This window comes from Echiichthys vipera, assembly GCF_963691815.1.
Source record: "Echiichthys vipera genome assembly, chromosome: 10".
Taxonomy (NCBI): domain Eukaryota; kingdom Metazoa; phylum Chordata; class Actinopteri; order Perciformes; family Trachinidae; genus Echiichthys; species Echiichthys vipera.
Window position 1 is genome coordinate 7,094,005 of NC_139835.1, and position 22,032 is coordinate 7,116,036.

At 40.6% G+C, this 22,032-nt stretch overlaps 1 protein-coding gene across 1 annotated transcript in view; it reads right to left on the reverse strand.

The window, feature by feature from the left end:
- Positions 1–862: 862 nt before the first annotated feature.
- slc4a3 (solute carrier family 4 member 3) overlaps positions 863–22,032 on the reverse strand; it is a gene marked incomplete at its 3' end in the record, with an annotated part of 48,454 nt that continues 27,284 nt past the window's right edge. The window contains exons 8-21 of the mRNA XM_083922332.1: positions 17,172–17,355; positions 15,097–15,202; positions 14,621–14,805; positions 12,913–13,132; positions 11,123–11,338; positions 10,884–11,032; positions 10,553–10,747; positions 10,209–10,400; positions 9,169–9,258; positions 8,896–9,062; positions 8,514–8,767; positions 6,207–6,376; positions 2,839–3,012; positions 863–940 (exon numbers count right to left, since the gene is read on the reverse strand). Of these exons, the coding sequence (XP_083778458.1) occupies positions 863–940; positions 2,839–3,012; positions 6,207–6,376; positions 8,514–8,767; positions 8,896–9,062; positions 9,169–9,258; positions 10,209–10,400; positions 10,553–10,747; positions 10,884–11,032; positions 11,123–11,338; positions 12,913–13,132; positions 14,621–14,805; positions 15,097–15,202; positions 17,172–17,355 (2,380 nt within the window). The remainder of the gene's footprint in view (positions 941–2,838; positions 3,013–6,206; positions 6,377–8,513; positions 8,768–8,895; positions 9,063–9,168; positions 9,259–10,208; positions 10,401–10,552; positions 10,748–10,883; positions 11,033–11,122; positions 11,339–12,912; positions 13,133–14,620; positions 14,806–15,096; positions 15,203–17,171; positions 17,356–22,032) is intronic.

Below are 22,032 nucleotides of genomic sequence, written 5' to 3' on the forward strand. Positions count from 1 at the left end.
CAAGGTCACAATAATGGGGTTCAGTAGACTGGTATGTTGGGCATTAAACACCAAACAAAGTACAGTAACACCCTTGAAGAGGCTTGCACAGTCTCTGTAGAGATTTTGGCTTCAAGGAGAGACTACATTTAGAGAGGAGGCTTTGTGCCAGAGAGCTGGGTTGGCAGCTATAAAAGTGAACTTTTACCCAGTCAAAGTGCTCATTACTAAAAGTCTGTACAGAAAGGAAAAGGACTACTTAACTCCTTGTTTGCACATCATTGCAACCTATAGACAATGGCAGTAGTATAAAGGAACAGGCAGCTAAACTACACAGGCAGTGGAATTTAGGGCTTTGAGATTTACCAGAACAATTACGAATGTTGATGAAAATCCTTTTCCTGAATGAAATGAGAGCAAACTAACCCTTTCCTGCTTTCCGGATAAAAATGAATCGAAATAATCCAGCTCGTTGTAGTCCAAGAGGTCACCATCATCATTGCACTTGTGCCCCCAACCTGCAGAGTAATTAAAGGGATAGATGGGATAAAAAGTTGGATAAAGTGTTCGTGTAAGTTAAGATTTTTGCTGGATTTGCTCTGTCCATTTCAGGGACGTCGCTCAGAGCTATCTTCTGGCCTCAAGGAGTATACACACCACCAACCAAAGAGATCGAACCTAAGATGTGCTCCTTTAAAAAACTGGAATGAGCAAAGGTAGGAAGTGATCATCCAGCTAAAGCTTTTGGATATTTTCCAAACACCATTAGCTCCTCTTGCTTTGTCGCCACTACCCAGAGAAACTGAGGTTTCCAAAGAGGCTTGCTCTGATTGGTCAGAGCTGGAGGGAGGAGGGAATCCTACTGGCTGGGTCCAATTTAAATCTATACAAGCATGTGGATCTCGTTGTACTCATCTCGTCCATCTTCATCAAAGTTGGGAGAATCCTCGTCGCAATCCAGCTGTGAAGAGAAGTCAGTCACTCATTTTCATTCTTGCTCTAAGGTCAAAACTAAGGATGCTTTAACACCTGTTTGGCACTGTTCAAACCAACTGTGGTGTGCGACTGTCTGGTTTGAGAGCTGTCAATTTAACTATCAGACTGGCACCATGTGAAAAGGTGGTTCTCTGATTCCAGGTAGATTTCATGATGGCAATTTTACTATGAATTCAACAGCTAAACTACTTTTAAATCTGCCAAATATAAAATAAATAGTTATACGTTTATTTTTTTCTTGTAGAAAATTAGATGAAAAAATTGATACTACTCACATCCAAACATAAAGTATGAAGCTAAAGCTAGCACATGGATGACTTCACTTGGCATAAAAACTGGAAACAGGGAAACAGCTAGCCTGTAAAACTATTTACCTACCTGCAATGCAAGATCACAAATTAACAAGTTGTACCTAATTAGTTTAATCCATACAAAAACCAGAGTTTAAAAAGAACAATTCACTCTTTTATGGCGGCTATGTGCCAGACTTTTTCCAGTCGCCACTGGTGGCGGTAGCTTCATATTAGCATACAGACATGTGAGTAGTATCCATCTTCTCACCTGACAAAGATAACTAACATTAAAAATTTTATTTCATAAGATGTTAACATATGTAAATGTAATCCCTGTGAGCAAAAACCTCAGATTTAAGAACATCCTGTTTACATTATAGTATATAGCTACACTGCTACACATAGCTACAGGCTAACCTCAGGGAAATCTGTAATCTTGTTTGCTGATTTCTCCCCAATTTTGGATCACATTCCTGCTGGAACATGTCCGGTTGTGTCATTTTTCACGGTATGAAGTGTCACTATACTCTGTTAAAGTCTGTCCACTGTTACATGTAACCGTTACGTTAGCTACATGCTAACATCTGGGAAAGGTTTAATCTTGGTTGCTGATGTTGTTAATTTCTTAAAATTCGGATCACATTAATGCTGGATCATGTTTGGTTGTGGAGTTTTTGGTTTAAAAACCTTTCTTGGTGATGTTTCGTGGGAAGAAAGCGCAGCTATGCTCTGCTAATATCAGTCCACTGCTACATGCTAACAGCAGGTAAAGATGTAATCTTGGCTGCCGATATTGTAAATCTCTCCTCAGTTTCAGATCACACTTCTGCTGGAACATGTTCAATTGAGTAGATATTAGTTTAGAATCCTTTACTGGGCATTTCTGGCTGTAGAAAGTGCCACTATACTCTGCTACAGTCAGCTCCTGGCAGAGACAGTGAGATCAGACTGGGCTTTCCGTAGGTTGCTTGAAGAGAGAGACAGAGGGTGAATATAGGGGCAGTAGACTGGCAGTGTGAAAAAAAGAAGGTTTTTCAAACATTAAAATGAGTATAAAAATGTGCCTTCTGACTTAACTCTTAAAGACCTTTGTAGTTTGATTCTACAGTGCCTTGGGTTCATGAGACCTTTGGATGAACACAGTTTGAATGGTGGTGAAGTTAGGAACAAAGCTGTTTATACAAGCTCCTAAAAAAGTTGACATTTTGGAAATGGAAGGTTTTAATCTGACAGTGCTGACATGTATGGGTTTAGGGGAGCTAACCAAGAAAACATGAAACCCAGCTTCAGGATGGACTGTGAGCCCTTCTCTGGTTAGAAAAAGAAATATTTGTACATCATCTGAAAATATTTGGATGAGAAAGCTGTCCATGATCACAGAAGAGAACATAATTCGTAGTTCATTTGTGGGATTACTTTAAGAGATGTTAGTGTTAGACAGATATAAAAACATGCCAACATCCATCTAGTGTTAAATTTGCTGTAAAATAAGTATCCCGAGGCTTTGATGGATCAGATAATTGTGGCAAAGATTCAAACATTCCTGGAGTGTCTCTGCTCCCCAACCTACCGCCTGGAGCTCACGTTCCTCGAAAATCCTGGAGAGGATGAGGCGGCGCAGCGGCACCGTCATGATGAGGACGAAGGGGAACGCCAGGGAGGCATTGGTAGACTTCACTACCCACAGAGCCACGATGCACGCCAGCTGGATGATGGTGAACATGTTCATACGCCATGTCTTCACCTGAAGCAACACATATGGTGGTTAATGGGTAGAAAACCAATGGACCATAGACCACAGTAGGGACACACACAGACGCACACGCAGAGATACTCATAGACACATATAAAAACACATGAAACACACTGTTCCCCACATAAAGACAATCTTATATGTTTTTGACTCCATCTAGTGGAAAAACCTGCATCTAATGATGTGAGAGGCTGAATTGATGTTAACTGTTCCTGTGTTTCTCATCCACCACAAAATATAGTTTCATTGCTTGATCAAATGCATGTTAAAACTTGCATTTCAAAAACAACGTTATTGACAATAATAATAAATGTTTTTTGTTTAATACATCTGAAATAACAGGGTGCACACACTTCATGAGTGCTCATGTGCCCTGAGAGTAATCTAATGTGAGATGATCCTATTTTTTCTTTTTGGTATTGATTCTATTAAAGCAAGTATCAAAACTCAAAACAAGATCTAATGATATCAATACTTAAGGTCTGATTCAGTATAAACTCAAAGAGAAACTTGGACTAAGTTCCTTTCTTTTCCTGTTCACTCTCTCTTTAACAGCAAGCGTGTCATACTTTAATGGATTGCGATTGTTACGTATTCTATGCCAACATGTTGGTTACAGTGCTACAATAGTCTTGTTGTGGTTTCTTGTCAGCACAATTTTATGTCATCCTCACATGTTTCTTTAATGTTTAATCATCAAGTTAGTGCTTGGTTTTGTTTATTATTAAATGGAAATTATTATTATTATGTTTCCATTTATTATGTTAGCCTTGACCACCCCGAAGTGGAAGCACTGTGCTGTTTGCAGGATAGTTCCCTACTATATATCTTTCATCCCCCTACTATAATTTAGATTAAAGGATAGGTTCTCAACTGTTCAAGTCTGTCTTAAAACAATGAAAAACTGATACGGATTTTGCTTGCTGTTATTATTCCTCCTTTTCAAAATCACATTTAAAGGTCCCCTAGTGTAAAAAGTGAGATCTCCATGTCTTTTTTGTTTGATAAGCAGGTTGAAGTGCTATATAAATATCGTGAAATAATCAAAACACTCATTCCACAGAGAAATGCACACAGCCTTTATTCAGAAACTGGGCCTTTAAACATCCCGTCAAGACTTCTGTACATTTGTGATGTCACAACTTTGCTATATATAGATAGAAAGTGCAGCAACAGTGCCATTGGTCACTCCTCGGCTGCAATCATTGTACACGAACACAGTGAGATAACGCTGACCAATCAGAGCAGACTGGGTTTTTTAAGGAGGGGTTCTTAAAGAGACAGGTGCTAAAACAGAGTGTTTCAGACAGAGGGTGAATACAGGTATATTCAGACAGACAGGATGAGAAAAAGAATGTGTTTGGAACATTTTGAACATTAAAACATGTTCCAGTAAGAAACCCAAAATACAAATACGAACCTGGGAAAGAGCATGATATGGAACCTTTAAAAGATTATTATCTGACCCGTAAGTGATCTGAGACAAAATCTAGTGCTCTTGTTGTGATCAAAAGTAATCTTATATTATGTTAAGTAAATATGAGGCTTCAGTAAATTGAGTTAGACAAACCAAGTGGGTATCTTCCAAAGTTAGTGTTTTTATTATCAAATTCTCTCTTTGGGTCACTCTCCCTCCACTACTTCTCAGCAAGAAAATGTTGGCTGGGAAGACAGAGAGCATTTCATAATAAAAAGATTGATTATATTATCTCCAAATAAAGTTTGGAATTTGTATTTCTACAGTACAAGGACTGCAGATGTTGTCCCAAGTTCTTCCATTGGAAGCCTGTGAGAAAAGGGATCCTTTAATGGACAATATGAACATTTCCCCTGAATGATTACAGCATGGTTCAGTGCTTATATGTTCGTACAAACTTGAAAAACTCTGAACCTATCCTGTAATATTACCTTCCTTGTACGACATCACTGAGTCTGTTAACTGTTGCACATTTAAACACAATATCCTGGTTTCAACAGCTCATGACCAAGATCGATTGTATTCTTAATGTCTTCATTATCCATTTGGAAAGTTAAAGTTTTTTTCTAGTCAGACAAATTAGTTATACGAAAATACAAAATAAAGTTCCCCGACCCGGTTGTGTCCGTTCCTCACCCTGGTCAGCTGTTTTCATAAAACATGTCATACCCGGAAGAAAACAGCAGCTCTGAGGAAGGCTGGAGTACAGCCGAAACTGTCAGCTAAGAAAAGGTAAGAAAACATCCTTACCATAGAACTAACTTGTCTGACTAGAAGAAACTTTAACTTTCAGCCCATGTCCCAGTTTTGGATATGCTAGCTGGGTAGCTAGTTACATAGCATTTAGTCAGTAAAAGAGAAAATAGGACAAAAGACTATACAATGGTGATCTACACACAGAAATAAAAGTTAACATCTGACACCAGTAATGCTGAGGACAAATTGATTGTATTCTTCCATTACTGATGATGAGATGGAGAAGTTAAATCCAGCAGTATGATGAATGTAGCCAGACACCAAACTGTTGGGGGTCAAAATTCCAGCAATATTTTCCTTACTGCATGCATCTTGGACATAAGTGAAATAACTCCCCATTCTCATTCCCAGGGTGTCAAATTCTACTGTTTTGCCACGGCCCTCTGCGTTTGGTACGACACACAAGGCACCCGTGAACTTCAACTGTAAACCCATCCGCAGCATAATTAGATGCTCAAAACAAGGGCTCCAAATTAACAGCGACAAAGTCTGGGTAGGGAGGAAGTAAGGGTAAGGGATGGGTCAAACAAACACAAGACTTTCACCCAGGAGACTGCGGTCACTTATTTTAACCCCACCCACTGTCTTTTCCTAACCCTAACCAAGTGTTTTTTTTGCCTAAACCTAACCACCTAATTTAGTTTGAATTCCCAACAATAACCATGTGTTCCCTCTGTTTAAAACAGCCGCCATAGTGTAGCGTCATAGTCTGACTGCTTGTTACTTTCTGTTTGTAAAGAAATGACCGATTTGCTTGATGTGGAGGAGCCCAAGACTCGCGTAGCTGTAAAAATCTAAATAATAAGGTCTCTATCAAACCAAGACTGCAGAAAAACAGCTGCCTTGGCTCTGCTGCAATTACCACTCGGCTGGGTTTGGCTTCTCCATCTTACCACTAATAATACAAGACGAGGGCATGTCAACATTCTTATTGCGTGTGTGTGTGTGTTACCTTGGTGACGTAGATGTGGTCAGGGTGATGCTTGGCGGGCGTCACCATAAGTGTGATGCGTTCGTACAGTTGGATGCCTGTCAGAGAGGTGACCCCCATGTACAGGAAGATGCCAAAGAGCACAGCCAGAGGGATAAGGCGGAGTACGTCTGTCATCACTATGGACATACCTGATAGATGGAGAGTGGATAAAGGTGAGGTTTTCAAATTATGTAACTGTTTTTGAGACACTGCACACATCACATGTACAAGAATTTGCAACTGTCGAGAGAATTATTCATTCAACAAGGGAAAAGCCCTTATTATAAACAAACTGTCAATGCTGTTTATTTGAAACATATTCAGTGTTCGGCTGCCTTTGTTGAAAAGCTCTTTGGGCTAATCCCAAAAGTCTTATTCCTAATCCAAACAGCATTTCAATCAAACAAAGCCTCAACAATCCTGAGGAGTCATTATGGTTGTATACGCAAACTGGATCAAACTTTACTTAAGACTACTTTAGGAACCCTACCTTAATTGAAACAAAATACTCTGCTGGCAAAATAGTCAGCGAATGAAAACCATGTTGCGATGTCAGACATTGCAATTTGTGTTTAACAATTTTTATTTGGAAAAATTACTGTTTTGGTTCATTTTGAGGACAATTTGTAAACGTATTGCAAACTCTTTGTTAGCTGTTGAAACTACTGATTCATACTTGATGGATGTCTAGACATGCAGGAGCTGCAGCACTCTGTATCTTTGAGTTCCTTTTTTCTTTTAAGACAAATAATTGCCTGGAAATTCCAGCACTGTAATAATGACGTAGATAAATACAACCCCCATAGCTAGATAATAAAATAAGATCATTGCTCTGGAAGTTGTCAATAGTTCAGACTCCTTCTGCTACTTCCACATGCACTGTGTGTTGATGTGTATAGTTGATTGGCTATACTATGGCTTTTCTCGCTTCATTTTATAAATGTATAATTAAACAAATCTTCCTACAGTACTCATGAGCCTTTTACCAACCAGCTGACCCATCCCCCCTTGGTTAGCACTGCTTAAAAATAAAATTGATAATGTGGCGGATTGACTTCACAAAATTCTCAGTAACTGTTGAAACATCGGGTCTTTATCATTGACTAACAAAACAACAAAATGCTCCTCATTTCTGGCCAACAACTGAAGACTTATGAAAATATCAACTGTCTCGGGCAGTTTTCCAACTGTAGCTAGTGTAGGCGAATAATGCTAACGTTAAACCTCTCACTTGGTTGTAAACTCTGTCTCCGGCGGACTTTTTCTTATTTCTAGCTAATTATTTCTCAGATGAGAACCCTGTGAAAGATTTCTAAATATGTACATGATGGCTACATGATATCTTGCTAAAAGGCTGAGGCAAAAGCTACATGTCTCTGGCAATAAGCTAGCATCCCCAGCAGCTTAGGATCAAAGTAGAATACATGGAAATAATAGAGCAACATTGTGTATTGCAGTGTAGTTACCTCTGAACTTTACTTCAATGTTAGTCACTTCAAACAGCAAGCTTTTACAAGAGTAAATGCATTTTGAACGGTTGTCTTTCTAATGTAACCTGTTACCTCGTAAATAATGTAGTCATGCTAATGAAATTCCCCTTAGCTTAAAATCACACTAAGTCACTATAAGCAGTAAGTTAGTTAGCCAGACAGGCTAACATTTGCAGCTTAAGTCAGAGCAGATAAACCCCCTTTGTTTATTTTTATTGTGTTTTTGTAAAATCTAAATAAAGGCATCACCCTATGTACTGTTTAGATAGTGCATAGTACTCTTACTACAGCTCCATGCTCACTTTTTTGTTCTGATACCAATGGCAGTTTTGGAAATTGCTCTGATATTGCCTAAAATGTAGGTGTCGGTATCGGGGAGAATGCAGAACTATAACACATGCACCGCTCCAATAACACGTAATTTAGCCCAGGAAAAAAAAATCTACTTTAAAGTACTTCATTTATGTTCTTTTTCCATTATGACTAAATGTCAAACTAGAAAATAAAAGAAAGTTATACAGCCTTTTCCCTCTGTATGTATTTGTATATATAGATTTTTAAAGTACTGGTATCGTATTGGTGCTCTGTATCGGCCGATAAACAAGTTCAGGTAACAGAATCAGTATCGGGTGGGAGGCAATGGTATTGGAACATCTGTAGTAGCAACCCAAAGATTGACAGGCTTGTGTGCTTAGCTACACTTGCTATGTTATGATTGAACAATCGCTGTTTAGGGGTGGGGTTTAAGGAACAATCATGTAACACCCCACACTCCGATCCTGCCCTTTCCACTTACCAACAAGAACAGCCACAAGAAGCCCAGTCAGCCGCTGTTCTTTCACCTCCTGGATCAGGGGCTTTTCACCAGGGGCCGTTGCTTTGCTCATGACGGTTAGGGCATTGACGTGAGTGACGGAGCGCACCGTGGCGGCGGTGAGCCACGGCAGGCCGAACAGGGGACAGATGGCACCCAGGATGACAATGAGCAGAAGATCCAGGTGGAAGCCCGAGCCTTTAACCAGGCGACGCTCCTTCTTACTGACTATCAATCTGATACATTGAAAGGAAAATTTGAAAATATTTGAAAAAGTGGAATCAAGATAAAAAAGTATACCTTAATATGATACACACATTCTACACCCAAACATCACCGGTGTTGTTAATCATACTGTACGTACGAAGTGATCTGAGTTTCCATGAAAATGAGGATGAAGACCAGCATGGCAGGTACAATAGATGCTCCCATCATCCAGGTGGGAAAGGGATGCTTGTCACCAAAGGGGCTGATGAACCAGCCTCTCTTGGCAGGGGAGGTGACGGAGAAGCCAGACGGCACATTGAGTTTCTAAAAGTCAATACAAAGAATTTTAAGTAAACTCCTTGATTTGTTGGGACTTTAATAAAAAAGAACTTCAAATGTTGCTGTGCCTGCAGTACTCTACATTAGTTACCTGTGTGTAAGTGTCAGAAATGGAGTAATCCACCAACACTGAAACTAAAATTGAGATGGGGATGCCAAAGTCACCAATGATTCTTCTGGCCTGGAGATATTGAGAAACAAAGAGATGTACATATTGCTGTGTTACTTTTCAGTGGCATTGGTTAGAATAAAAACCATGGTAACATTGAGGTATCTGTATAACTGTTGCTATGTTGATCCACAATAAGATGACATTTACAGTAACTGTGACACAGCTGTAAAATAAAAAAATCCATCAGGATTCCTTGTAGCTATGCTGGACACATCTTGATTGCCTACATTAGGACAAACTACAGTGGCCCTGAAGTGCAAATCAAAACAGCAAATACAAAAGCACAACAGCAAATCATAAAACACAGAAACAAATAGAAAAACAAAACAACATTAACTTCTACAGGAAAAGGTAGACCTATCTTTCAGAGGATCCTCCTGATTGGAATTTAGTCCTCATTCACTAGCTTGCTAAACTGCATCCCTTCGTTTGGAGCCAGACAAATTTGTTAAAGGATGGTTTGCCCTCATTGTGTGAAAAAATTGCTGGGGAACCTTCCAAATCACGTCATATGTATGCCCTGCATCAAAAATAATCAGAGTAATAGGGGACGTATCTTTGGAAGTAATGCTTTCAAAACAGATGCTTTTCCATGTGTTTTTCACCTAAACTTAAAAGACAGACAGTCTGTTTGTCCAATCAGGAGGATCCTCTGATAGATAGGCCCTACCTTTTCCGACAAAAGTTAATGTTGCTCTGTTTTGGGATTTGTTGTTTTTTTCCTATTTGATATTGTGTTTTATTTGTTGTTTTGATTTGCAATTCAGGGCCACCATACTTTTCTTCACAGAGTGTAAGAAAATAAACATTCAGAACAAAATATATGTTTGTGTGTGTTGATTTTTTAAAACTTTTTTTTTAAAGGAACCCCCCAACAGGGTCTGTTTAAATGTCCAGGAGAAGTCTGACATCCATTGTTTACATTTAACATGTTTTAGAGACACAGTAAAGCAGGGTACCTTGCCACCTAAAAAACGACTGTTTCGGAATTTCCTGAGGAAGAAAGCCACAAAGAAAGTGCCCATCATCAGGACCAGAGACAGAAGAGCAGTGTTGGGCTGGTTAATCATGTGGTCATGATCTTCTTGATGCTCAGTATGTGAGATGGGGTCACTGGAGTAAATTGCCAGCAGTGGATGCTCGTTAAACACCTGGAAAACAAGAAGAGAGTCTAAGTTTATTCACCGTTGATTGTTGGCAGTCGGTTTTTGCAGATAAATGACAAGCTCTAACCGCTGTTCTACCGGCCGCCCCGATTCAACCGAATTCTTAATATATCTCAAAATATCTTACAGTACGTTACCTTCATGAGTTTCGAGAAAGTCTCGTAGATGAAGATGAGGGAGATGAGGAAAGCAAAAATCTCCTGGGTAAAGGGTGAGATGTAGCTAACAAGGAAGCTGCCTTCTGCTGCCACAATCACCAGGACAATGAAGATGAGCCAGAAACCAATCCACACACGACCAGTCAGGTACTCATAGTCGTGGGCCTGACAGAACTGAGTGAAAAGACACAGTGTTACTCGTTTGGTAAAAGTTTAGGGAAAACTAAATAGGAATTACACAACACAAAACCCGGAGCATGTGATCTACTGTGTGATAGTTACTGTGTATAGATTTCGGAGCTTTCAGTACCTTGTAGTAGGCTTCTTCAAACACCAATAAAGGTCCTGAGAAGCCTATGATGAGGAGGGGCTGACCACCGAGCAGCGAGAATATAACCCCAAGAGTTGCGGTAGAAACAATAAGCTCAGTCACTCCCATCATGCCCTCTGTTTTCTCTCCTGTATGTGAAAACAGCCAAAAAAAACACAGCTTTAGAGCAAAGGTATCAAAATGTCATGACATCCAACTGTCTTGTTTTTTGTAGTTACCCAGCAGGCCTCCAAAGGTAATAGTGGGCGACAGTGCAGCAAAGTAGATGAAGATGACGGCAGCGACGCACTGCATATCCACGGCATCTTTTAAATCGCTGACATATCGCGGGTAGCGGCGGCGGATGTCGTGGATCAGGCCTCCGAAAGGGATCCCTGAGCGCTTTAAAGGGTCCACATCCTGGTCTGCCTCCTCCTCCTCTTCTGGACTCACCTCTAGGGGGTTTGTTACAGGCTTGATTACATAAAGAAACTTCTACTGAGCATCATCATAATAAAAATAAACACTGGTGGAAGAAGTACTAGTATCATTTATATTTACTACTAAAAGTAACAATACACTGCAGAAACACCATGTGAAAGTGCATTCAAAACTTTCATCAAGTAAAAGTATAAAAGTATTAGCATCAAATTGCAAACATCAACAGAATCTAAAAGAAAGCCTTATTGTGAACAAATCCCCCCAAAAAATCCAAACCAGCCAACACATATTGTCTGTGTTTTGTAAGGTGACATGTTCCTTCAGTACCAAGAACACGGCCACTGTAGTCGAACTGATCACATATGCGCTGCCCTGCTACCCTTTATACACACAGGAGCAACTAATGACTGAGCATTATCAGAAAATATTAGGGCTGTCATAGTTAAGGTGTTAATGCAAATTCCTTTTTAACTCCACGCACATTCTGTGATTATGACCCTCAGCCCTCCAGTAGTTTGGGAAATCAGGAAGCGGTGCAGGAATAACATTGTTGATGACGAGCAGAAAAATATCTCTTTCAGCAGACATGAATAAATAATAAGAGAATAAAAAATGTATGATTATTTTGCGATTAATCACGTATTAACTATGGGCAAAGCGGATTAATTACAATTAAATATTTTAATCACTTGACAGCCCTAGAAAATACGTTTGTGACCTGTTATCAGATTGACCCGTTTAGTTGAAAGGCTTGGGACTAAGCAGCATAGTTGGGAATTTGGAAAGTATTGAGAAATTTTCATTTTATTTACGCATTTATTTATTTCCCATTTAATTGTTTTTGTAAATCTGTAATGGCTATGCTGTACTTGTTTCATGCTTTGATTAGATAACTAAAAAACAAAAAAACAAAGAGAGAAAAGAGAAGGAAGAAAGGCAGAAGGAATTTTTTAGGGGGGGGGATTATTGAGAAATGGACTAATAAATTGCTGCGTTAGTACTTTTAATAAAGATGGTTGACTATAAGAAAAATATGGAGGGTGGCAATGTAACTTTGGCACCCCCGAGTGGTTGCATCAAATATGACTCTTGAGAATCTACAATATATCTGAAACACTTGGGTTATTTATGTTATTATTAGTTATATTTATGCATGTAATTTATATGGTAAAAATACTGATTGGACCTCTTAACTGGTAGAAGGCAGCTTTAAAGCATTACTCATATTGTTAAGAATTTTAAGAGTTAATGTTATTGCTGATCATCTAAAATGGGACGTCAACCTTAATTTTGAATGGAATGGCTGATTATTAATTAATCAAGTTGGAGATCTTTCAGCTGATACATCGTTTTGTAAATACTACAAATCAAACCTTCTTTGTTTTTTTCTTGTTCATTTGCAGATGTAAAATGTTCCACATGTATGTTTTTTTAGCGATGCAAATGCAGAAATTAATCTGCACACTATTTAAAGAAGTCTGACTTTCAGGGTCCATCTGAGTTTGCAGAATCAGAGATGCCTCCTCCAAACCTATTAACTGAGAATCTGCCTTGGAAAAAGAGGCTCTTTAAGGACTTGACAGAGTACCTTTGTTGTTCAGCTCCATTCCAGGTGAGGACTGGTGCCTCTTGAGTTCTCTCTCCTTCCTCTTGCGCAGCATCTGCTTCTGGAAGTCAGCCACTGTTTTCAGGAGGTCTTTGCCCGCCACGTCCGAGGGTGGTATGACGATGCTGCAGTCCAAGAATTCATTAATACCATTCAGGAGGTCCTGTCTGTCGTCAGCAAAATAGGCCACCTCATGGAAGTTCTGCAACAAAATACAATTGAATGTAAGGGCCAGAATGAAAAGGGCTGTTTCATAAATGATTTTGAGAGGGATGATTAGCAGCAAGTTTTCCCCATTCTTATTTTGACTTTCTAATACTGTAACTATTTCTAGGCTATCCTCTTTGCAAAACCTTTTAGGTTCAGTAAAAATGCGTAAAAGGTGAAGATGATGTTGCCTGGAACAACATCAATATCAATGATCAATAATTACTTTTAATGTTTACTTATTTTACACTTTATCAAGTCTAAAATCATTCTTAATGTTTAAGAGTGTATAAATGGCATACTTTATTTGTTTTTGTGACATCTGGCATACCCAAATGGAAATGCTTGTACTAGAAGAACTTCCAGCCCAAAATGCAAGTGTGAGGCTTTATTTGAAAGGTAACATATTATAGTTTCTGGAAAACATGCTTGTTTAGCATCTGGCTTACACACAACCTACGCGACACCAGTTCAAACATGGCTCAACGCACTTTTGTTTGCTCCTTGTCTATAATAGGACCCATTTTATGCCACACTATGCAACAAAACCCTGTATACATTTTCAGACCTTTAGGCCTAATCTAAGCCTAAAGGGAGCTAGGGAGTTTTTAGTTTGTGGTGTCACTGGTGGCACCAAACCTGTCCAAATTATGCCAATTAGTATTTTTTTTTTACTTCTGTGACAGCGGAAAACTCATGCTAAAGTGTTCAGATGTCTCTATTTTACATTAATTCAAACCTTGTTGATCATGTTTCTGTCAAATCACATTCATGCGATGGCTGGCTCTGGAAGGAGGGACTTAGCTCCGTGACGTGCAGGTTATGTGTTCATGAAGCACAACACCAGATTCAACGCAAGCCCCCACCACAGGGACTTCCTGGTTGATCCAATAAGGAAGTGCCAAAAACTGAAGTTATTTGAGTGTCCACTAGGGGCAGGTTTCATAATAGATCAGTTTCTTACCCCCATGATAAACAGGCTATTTTCACAGCATAATTAAACCTGTTTAAGGCCTGCTACAAAAAAACATTCTGGTCTGTATGTGTAGGTCAAATCTCCATGACAACACTGAGGGGGTGAATCTTTTTGCATCAAGCTAGTCTTTTTTTTATTGGAGGTTAAAATTTATGAACAATTAGGGGCCCGGCCTCTTGAGTGACAGCTAGCTGCTGGTCCTCACTTCTCCTCGGAGGTATACGTCAGCCGGATGGATGTATGCCCCTCCCACCCGACGTTACATCAATGCCCTTTATTGGTAAGAGGAAATGAGGTGGAGTCAAAGTCTGACAAGATGGCCACTCCCATACACGAGGACGACTGGATCAAGTTGAGAGAACAGACCTCGACGGAGAGGCTACGTCCATTTTTTTTTAATACAGTCTATGGTTCAACGTTACTACTCGCACAATACAACATTGGAAAGGGAAATGATTGGCTACAGTACTCATTATTGGCATGATTGAAATTTAGTTTTATATCTACCTTGTCAGACATGAGGGTGGCGAAGGAGCGTCCAATCTCGTGATAGTCCACGTTGGACTGGCTTGGACCAAGCAGGACAAAAATAAAGCGAACAGGGACGGGGACCTCCAGCACGGACTCCAGAAGGACTGCCTCACTCAACCTGACAAAGCCCATGGCTGGGTGCTCCAGGAACTCAACACAGCCTGACAGGAAAGACAAGTTTAACCACAAGAAGTTAAGTATTTTGGGGCCTTATACACCTCTGACATTTTTGGTAACAGAATCAGTTATTGTGCTTTAGCTATTATTCTCAAATATCTCAACAAGTGTATCTGTAAAATACATCTTCTCCTCAGTGACATATTTTGTAGTGCTTATTTCCCCAACCTAATGGAGAATGTACATCAAGCAGGTTCATCTCTTAGCAGATTCTTAATAGAAGAAAAGAAAAGACATAATTCTAAATCTTCTGTGTCAAAATGCACGGAGCATACCAACTAAAACAATGACAGCTTCGGCATCTTTGGGAATCTTGGCGAGGAGTTTCATCGATCTGGCTGCAGCTGGATGGCTCTCAGGAGGCAGAGGGTGGAGAGATTTCTTGGAGGAAGAACAGAACCAAGATTACACTGTTCCTTCAACCAACATGACACCATAACATAGCAGGGGACCGATAATGTGAACTTATTGTGGGAATGGCAATGTAGTATGTGTGGATAATAATATTCTCATGGCCCTGCAGAATTCATTTTAAACCTCACAACTTGTTTTTTTATGTTTGAACAAAATGTTTTTAATAGGCTGGTTTAAATTTGCCAACATTTTAAGCCATGGAGAGCATTAAGATTTCACAGTTAATGCATCAAGCAGCTTTAACTAGAAGCACCTGTAAGCTGACTAAGAACATAATTCAACACATGTGGCACAGAGAGGTTCGTTTTCTCCGACTTCAAGAACTACCTAAATGACTTTTGACCTCATGGAGGGGTGTTTCAAAGAACAATGAGAGAGCCACAGGCCTCACATCAGGAATTTAGTGTAATCACGCTTAAATCTATGCTTACTGCTGATTCTAAGAACTTAATGCAAACCATAAACTAAAACAGGACAGCTCAACGTGGCTTTTATCTCAGTCCATTTAGATAGCTGAGTTCAATTATCCTTGTGGATTCTTGTCAGAATTAGTTAATCATTTACTTTGGCAATTCATATTTACTTTGCTGTTGGCCTGCACTGTTTTATCCATGACTCTGTTCAGACCTGGCATTAACATGCTTCTTGGGTGATCCGATCACAAGGGCATAGCTCAAAGTACAGGTGTGAATGCACTCAAGACATGTTGTGGAGGTTGTCTGGCCAAAATGTTTTATAGCATTTCTATTTCATTAGATGGGGATAGGAACGGACTGGAAAGGCAGGGGGGTGAGAGGGGGTGAGATGCAGCAAAGAGCCCTGGGCTGGAGTTAAACACAGGACGCTGCTTTAAAGTTGTACTCCATAAGATTTGAGATACCTTGTTTCTAAAGGCCTCTTTGGCAAAAATTATGTAATTGCAGGTGAGCAGCGTCACTAAAATGGTGGTATATTTATGTCTAGGGGGGGAATATCTCCAAAGACACCAATATTGGAATACTCAGCAAAAAGGCAACAAGTGCTTTCATTAGTGGGTCATGTGATCAATCACCATTGTTTAAACTCACTCTTAGATAGATAGTAATTTAAAAGACAATTAATAGATGAAAATATTACGAAGTTAATCTGCAAGGACGCATAATGTGTTCTTTAAGTATTAATGGTACACTCTCTACCTGGTGAGCTACCAGGGCGCCCCCACCCACATTATTTAAACAATGTATAAGCAAAGGTGTCCTGGGCCACACTGAAGGACCGCCTACTCAACTGACTTCCTCTGCACATACTCATTCACTTGCTTTCTACATGATTATTGACATTTTTGAAAAGCCCATAAAAAGCATAGCAAGCATCTGGGGCGTCCAGTAGCTTACCTGGTAGAGCAGGCACACCATATACAGAGGCAGCAGCCCATTCCGAAAAGTCCCCCTATCTCTCCACAGCATTTTCTATCAACCTCTAGCTGTACTTTCAAATAAAGGTATAATGTCACACAAATCCCTGAGTAATCACAGTCTTGTGTTTTAGATGTTATCATTCAGTTGGTGTATCTGTCTTTTTGTCCTGGTGCTCCAGAGGCAGCATGGAGGTCCCCAGGGTAGACAATAACATTATATTTTTAGGTTCATAAAATGTAACCAGATTAAGGAATATATAGGATGTTATTACCAGTGTAAGAAATTTGCAAAATTTTGGGGTTGCACTTTCAATAAATGGTATTTAGTGCATGAAGCTGTTTAATGTGAAATGAGCCCCCCAAGAGGTATGTAAATGCCAGACCTGAATATGGCCTTTGTCAACGTCTATCATGACCCAGATCTCATATGTCTCAGATCTCTTCTTGAATTAACACAAAGAGTAAATGTGTGAAAAAAACAGAATTGCTGAACAGTGACGAACAAGCAAATGTCAAATAGAAATGACCAAGGAAACTTACAAACAGGCTGACAAATACGTCTTGTTTTGGGTCGTATACTGGCCCTTTGTTATCCTGATGCTCCTCCTGCTCTTCAGCCACCAGTGGCAGACTGGTGTCCTGCACGTTGTTGTGATTGAAGCTGCCATGAAGACTGCTGGATGAGTGGTGGCGGTGAAAACGATGTTTCAGATCACTTGGATGGCTGTGGGGGAACAAAAACATGAGTAAGCGTGTTTGTCATTACCCGATCCGTACTAGAAACTCGATTTCTCCAGATCCTATCTTCTGACCAGTGGGCTACATTGACCCTAACCCGTGGAGGTCAATGTCTAACTTGAACAATCTTTAAATAAGCGTAGAACAAATGGGGTTTTCCGGTACCGATTGGGCAGCAAAAATGCTCACAAGGAAGTTAACAAGCTGACATTTAGCAGTGTTTAGTTTAGTGTGTTAGAATGCTAATATTTGCCAATTAGCACAAAGTACAGCTGGGTCAATTTTGTAACCTTGCCACCATTTTTCCTATTTCAATACAAACCAAGAATTGCTTGAACTTGCATGTGTTGCTCAGTGCTACATTTATTTGTTTCTCTGATTGGTTGGAAGTCACGTTTCGTTGCTGTGATTGGTTGTAGATCTATCCAATTGCATCCTAAGGCATTTTGCTCTGCACTGTTGATAACACCCCTTGAGAATACAAAATTAAACGAAAGGGTGATGCCAGGCTAGCTAATACAGTAAAGTATGTTTGACAAATTCTTCTGAACACAAGGTCCTTTGTGGTGTTGGAGATTACCCCAGTGGATGAGAGGGTCGCCTCCTTGCACCTGCAGGTTGTAGGGGGGAAAACTCTGACTGTTTGGAGTATTCAGCCTTCTTGGAGACCCTGAATGGAGTTCTGCACAGGGCTCCAATTGGGGACTCCATAGTTCTGCTTGGAGACTTCAACGCCCATGTGGGCAACGGTGGAAACACCTGGTGTCGTCGTTATTAGACTTCTGTGCTAGCCACAGACTGTCTGTAACAAACACCATGTTCGAACATAAGGATGCTCATAAGTGTAAGTGGTACCAGACCACCCTAGGCCCAAAGTCGATGATCGATTTTGTGATCTTATCATCTGATCTGAAGCCGTATGTTTTGGACAGCTGTCAACTGATCACCATCTGGTGATGAGTTGGGTCAGAGGAAGGGGCAAGATTCTGGACACACCAGGTAAGCCCAAACTAGTAGTGTGGGGGAACTGGGAACGTCTGGAATAGGCCCCTTTCCAAGAGACCTTCAACCCGCACCTCCGGCGGAGCTTTTTTGGCATCCCTGTGGAGGTTGGGGGCATTAAACCGGGGTGGGCAATGTTCAAAGCTTCCATTGCTGAAGCTGTGGCGGTGAGCTGGGGCTTTACGGTCTTAGGTGCCTCAAGGGGCGGTAACCTTCGAACACCATGGTGGACACCGGTGGTCAGGGAAGCTGTCCGACTGAAGAAGGAGGCCTTCCGGGATATGTTATCCTGGAAGACTCCAGAGGCGGTTGCAAGGTACCGACAGGCCAGAAGGGCTGCAGCCTCTGCCATGTCAGAGGCAAAGCAGCGGGTGTGGGAGAAGTTCAGGACAAGTCACGGAGAAGGACTTTCAGGCGGCACCAAGGCGCTTCTGGAAGACCATTCGGCACCTCAGGAGGGGGAAACAGGGAACCGTCCAAGCTGTTTACAGTAAGGACGGAACGCAAGTGACCTCAACTGATGAGGTAATCGGGCGGTGGAAGGAGTACTTAATCCGACTAACACGCCCTCTTTTGTAGAGGCAGAGTGGAGGGTGATGGGGAATCGTCATCAATATCTCTGGCAAAGGTCACTGAGATAGTCAGAAAAATCAACAGTGGGATATCCCCAGGAACTGATGAGGTTTGTCCTGAAATGTTGAAAGCTTTGGGTTTTGAGGGGCTGCCTTGGTTGACACGTCTCTCCAACATTGCGTGGAAGTCTGGGACAGTGCCAAGGAAGTGGCAGACCGGGGTGGTGGTTCCCCTGTTAAAAAGGGGGACCAGAGAGTGTGTGCCAATTTCAGGGTTAACACACTACTCAGCCTCCCTGGAAAAGTCAACTCCAAGGTGCTGGAAAGGAGAGTTTGTCCTATAGTCGAACCTCAGATCGAAGAGGAACAACACCTCGATGTAGAACAACAGACCAGCTCTTCACTCTCGCAAGGATCCTGGAGGGGGCCTTGGAGTATCCACATCAGGTCTACATGTGCTTTGTGGATCTGGAGAAGGCAAATAACCGGGTCCCACCGGTAGACACTCTGGATGGTGCTGCAGGAGTATGGGGTGAGGAGGTTACTTCTGAGGGCCATCCAATCTCTGTACACTCACAGCGAGAGCTGTGTCTGGATCATCGTCGGTAAGTCGGATTCTTTTCCGGTGGGGGTTCTCCTTCACCAGGGTTGCGCTTTATCACCAATCCTGTTTGTGATTTTCATGGACAGGATATCAAGGTGTAGTCGTGGTGGGCAGGGGTTGCAGCTCAATGGGCTGAGGATCTCGTTTCTGCTTTTTGCAGATGACGTGGTCCTGATAGCATCATCGGTCAGTGACCTTCAGCACTCAATGGATCGGTTCGCAGCCGAGTGTGAAACCATGCCTCTCAGCAGGAAACCGGTCAATTGCTTACTCCGGGTAGGGAATTAATCCTTACCCACAGTGAAGGATTTAAATTACGTAGGTCTCCCTAAGAGAAAGGGTGAGAAATTCGGCCATCCGTGAGGAACTCGGAGTAGAGCCACTGCTCCTTTGCGTTGAAAGGAACCGGTTGAGGTGGTTCAGGCATCCGAAGTTCCAGGACTATGTGGAGAGATTATATCTCTACCCCATAGTTAGAGCTGGTTAATGTGGCCATGGAAAGGGAAGTTTTGGGGTCCCCTACTAGAGCTGTTGCCCCTGCGACCCGATCATGGATAAGCTGTTGAAGAAGAGAGTGAGTGATGAGAGACAAGGTCCTCTAAAGCTTCTATCTGCTTCTCTTGGTCTTCACCAACGAATGGAGTTTAGAGAGTTGTCATGGATTTTTGTCAGCTGCTAGTAATTAAGATTTTTTTGTCAAGCTTCTATTCTTAGGCTCAAATGCACTATTTCTGCCACATAACAGAAACATCATGGAGTGTGTATCTACTTGTTATCTCTCCAGCCTGAGAATTAATTTAATTATGATTATAATATGATAGTGTAGTCTGTTTGTAGATAAAAAGGAAAAATCATTATTATTATATTATTGACTATTTAAATTAAGAGTGATGCAGGATCATTTGGATTCTAGAAATGGCAAGCACAGCTGTGGTTCTTGTTCCTTAATCTACCTTCTGTTAAAGAGCTTTGCCTCATGCAGTTACAATGCAGCTCATAAATTTAGAAAAGTCATCAGCAAAATCCTTCCAAATCTAAACCACTTTTCAATCCAAGCAAATTAGAAAGCTCTTACGAGAAAGTTGACACAGTCATTTCTCAAATATGTGTTATTTGCATTAGAACATCAATAAAACAGCTGGAGAATAATCTGTGTAGCCTTATTAGCCGGGCTTTTGTGCATGTGAGTGTTAGCACCTTTTTCACCCTCTTACAGAGAAGTATTTAGTGTGTCACACCAGCCAAGATTTTCAACACTGCTTCATTACACGACTGCTCAGTCCAATGGTGACATCACCTCATTAGGCCCACACGGTCCAATAAGAGGGCGGCCAAATTGGACGCGACAGGACCCCAGGACAAAAGAACGAGGTGTGACACTGAAATTAATTGTGCACAAGACATTTCCAGAAGATCTTTAAGTGGTCTGATTAAGCGATGAGCTAAATTTTAGCAGCACAACGTGTTTCTTCCCACATCATAAATCTTATATCTCAGACTGGAGATGATTCTAATGACAGAGTCTTTTTTATTCTCCTCAGTAGAAGCAGCCAGTGACACGCTGGGTATTTATGTGGAAAGGCTGTGAAAGATTGGCTAGACACACGATGGCATGCTGCGAAAAATGTCCTCTGGCCAGCTTAATTTGTGTGCATCTGTTGTGTCACTTTGTGTGTGCAAAATATATCACATGCATGTTAGGTTTAAGTGAAACAAGACATTTTGTCACCACAATGTTAGTAATATTGAATTATTTGTGTAATCTATTGGCCTAATCCAAACTTTCCAAACACCAAAGAAGTGCCATTACACCAAATACATTGTCAATGCAAGATAGCTGTTATTTATCAAACCCATGCTGTACCATTCTGGCTTAACAGAGGGGGAGCCAGACAGAGACTGCTTGACCGTTAGCTTGGGAGAGCTGTATACAGAGACATAAGGATACAGAGAGATCCTTGGTAAACTAAGACAGGAAAGTTTATTCTTGACCTTGGCAAAAGCAGTTGTCAAAACCATCTCAACCCCAGGTCGATTTAGTAGCTGTTCTGGAGCTTTCAATCATATCACACGATAAATGTTGGATACATATATGCCAATGTGTACAGGGAACTCTGAAAAGGAAAAGGATATTTGAACACCTACAATTATGTCAATATCAACATCAAAAGCTCAAGAACAGTTAATACATTATATTTTAACAGATGTGTATATAAATATGTTTGCAATTGGCTATTGACACAAACCTTTAGAGTAATCAAAAAAAGACTGGCTGTATTCAAAACCACTACTACATAATACCGACCAACTACCACAGTAGACTACAGTAATATGTAAGTATTATGTTAAATCATTAACTATATATATATAACTATATATATATATATATATATATATATATATATATATATATATATATATATATACAGTATATATAACTATATATATATATATATATATATATATATATATATATTTGCAGTAT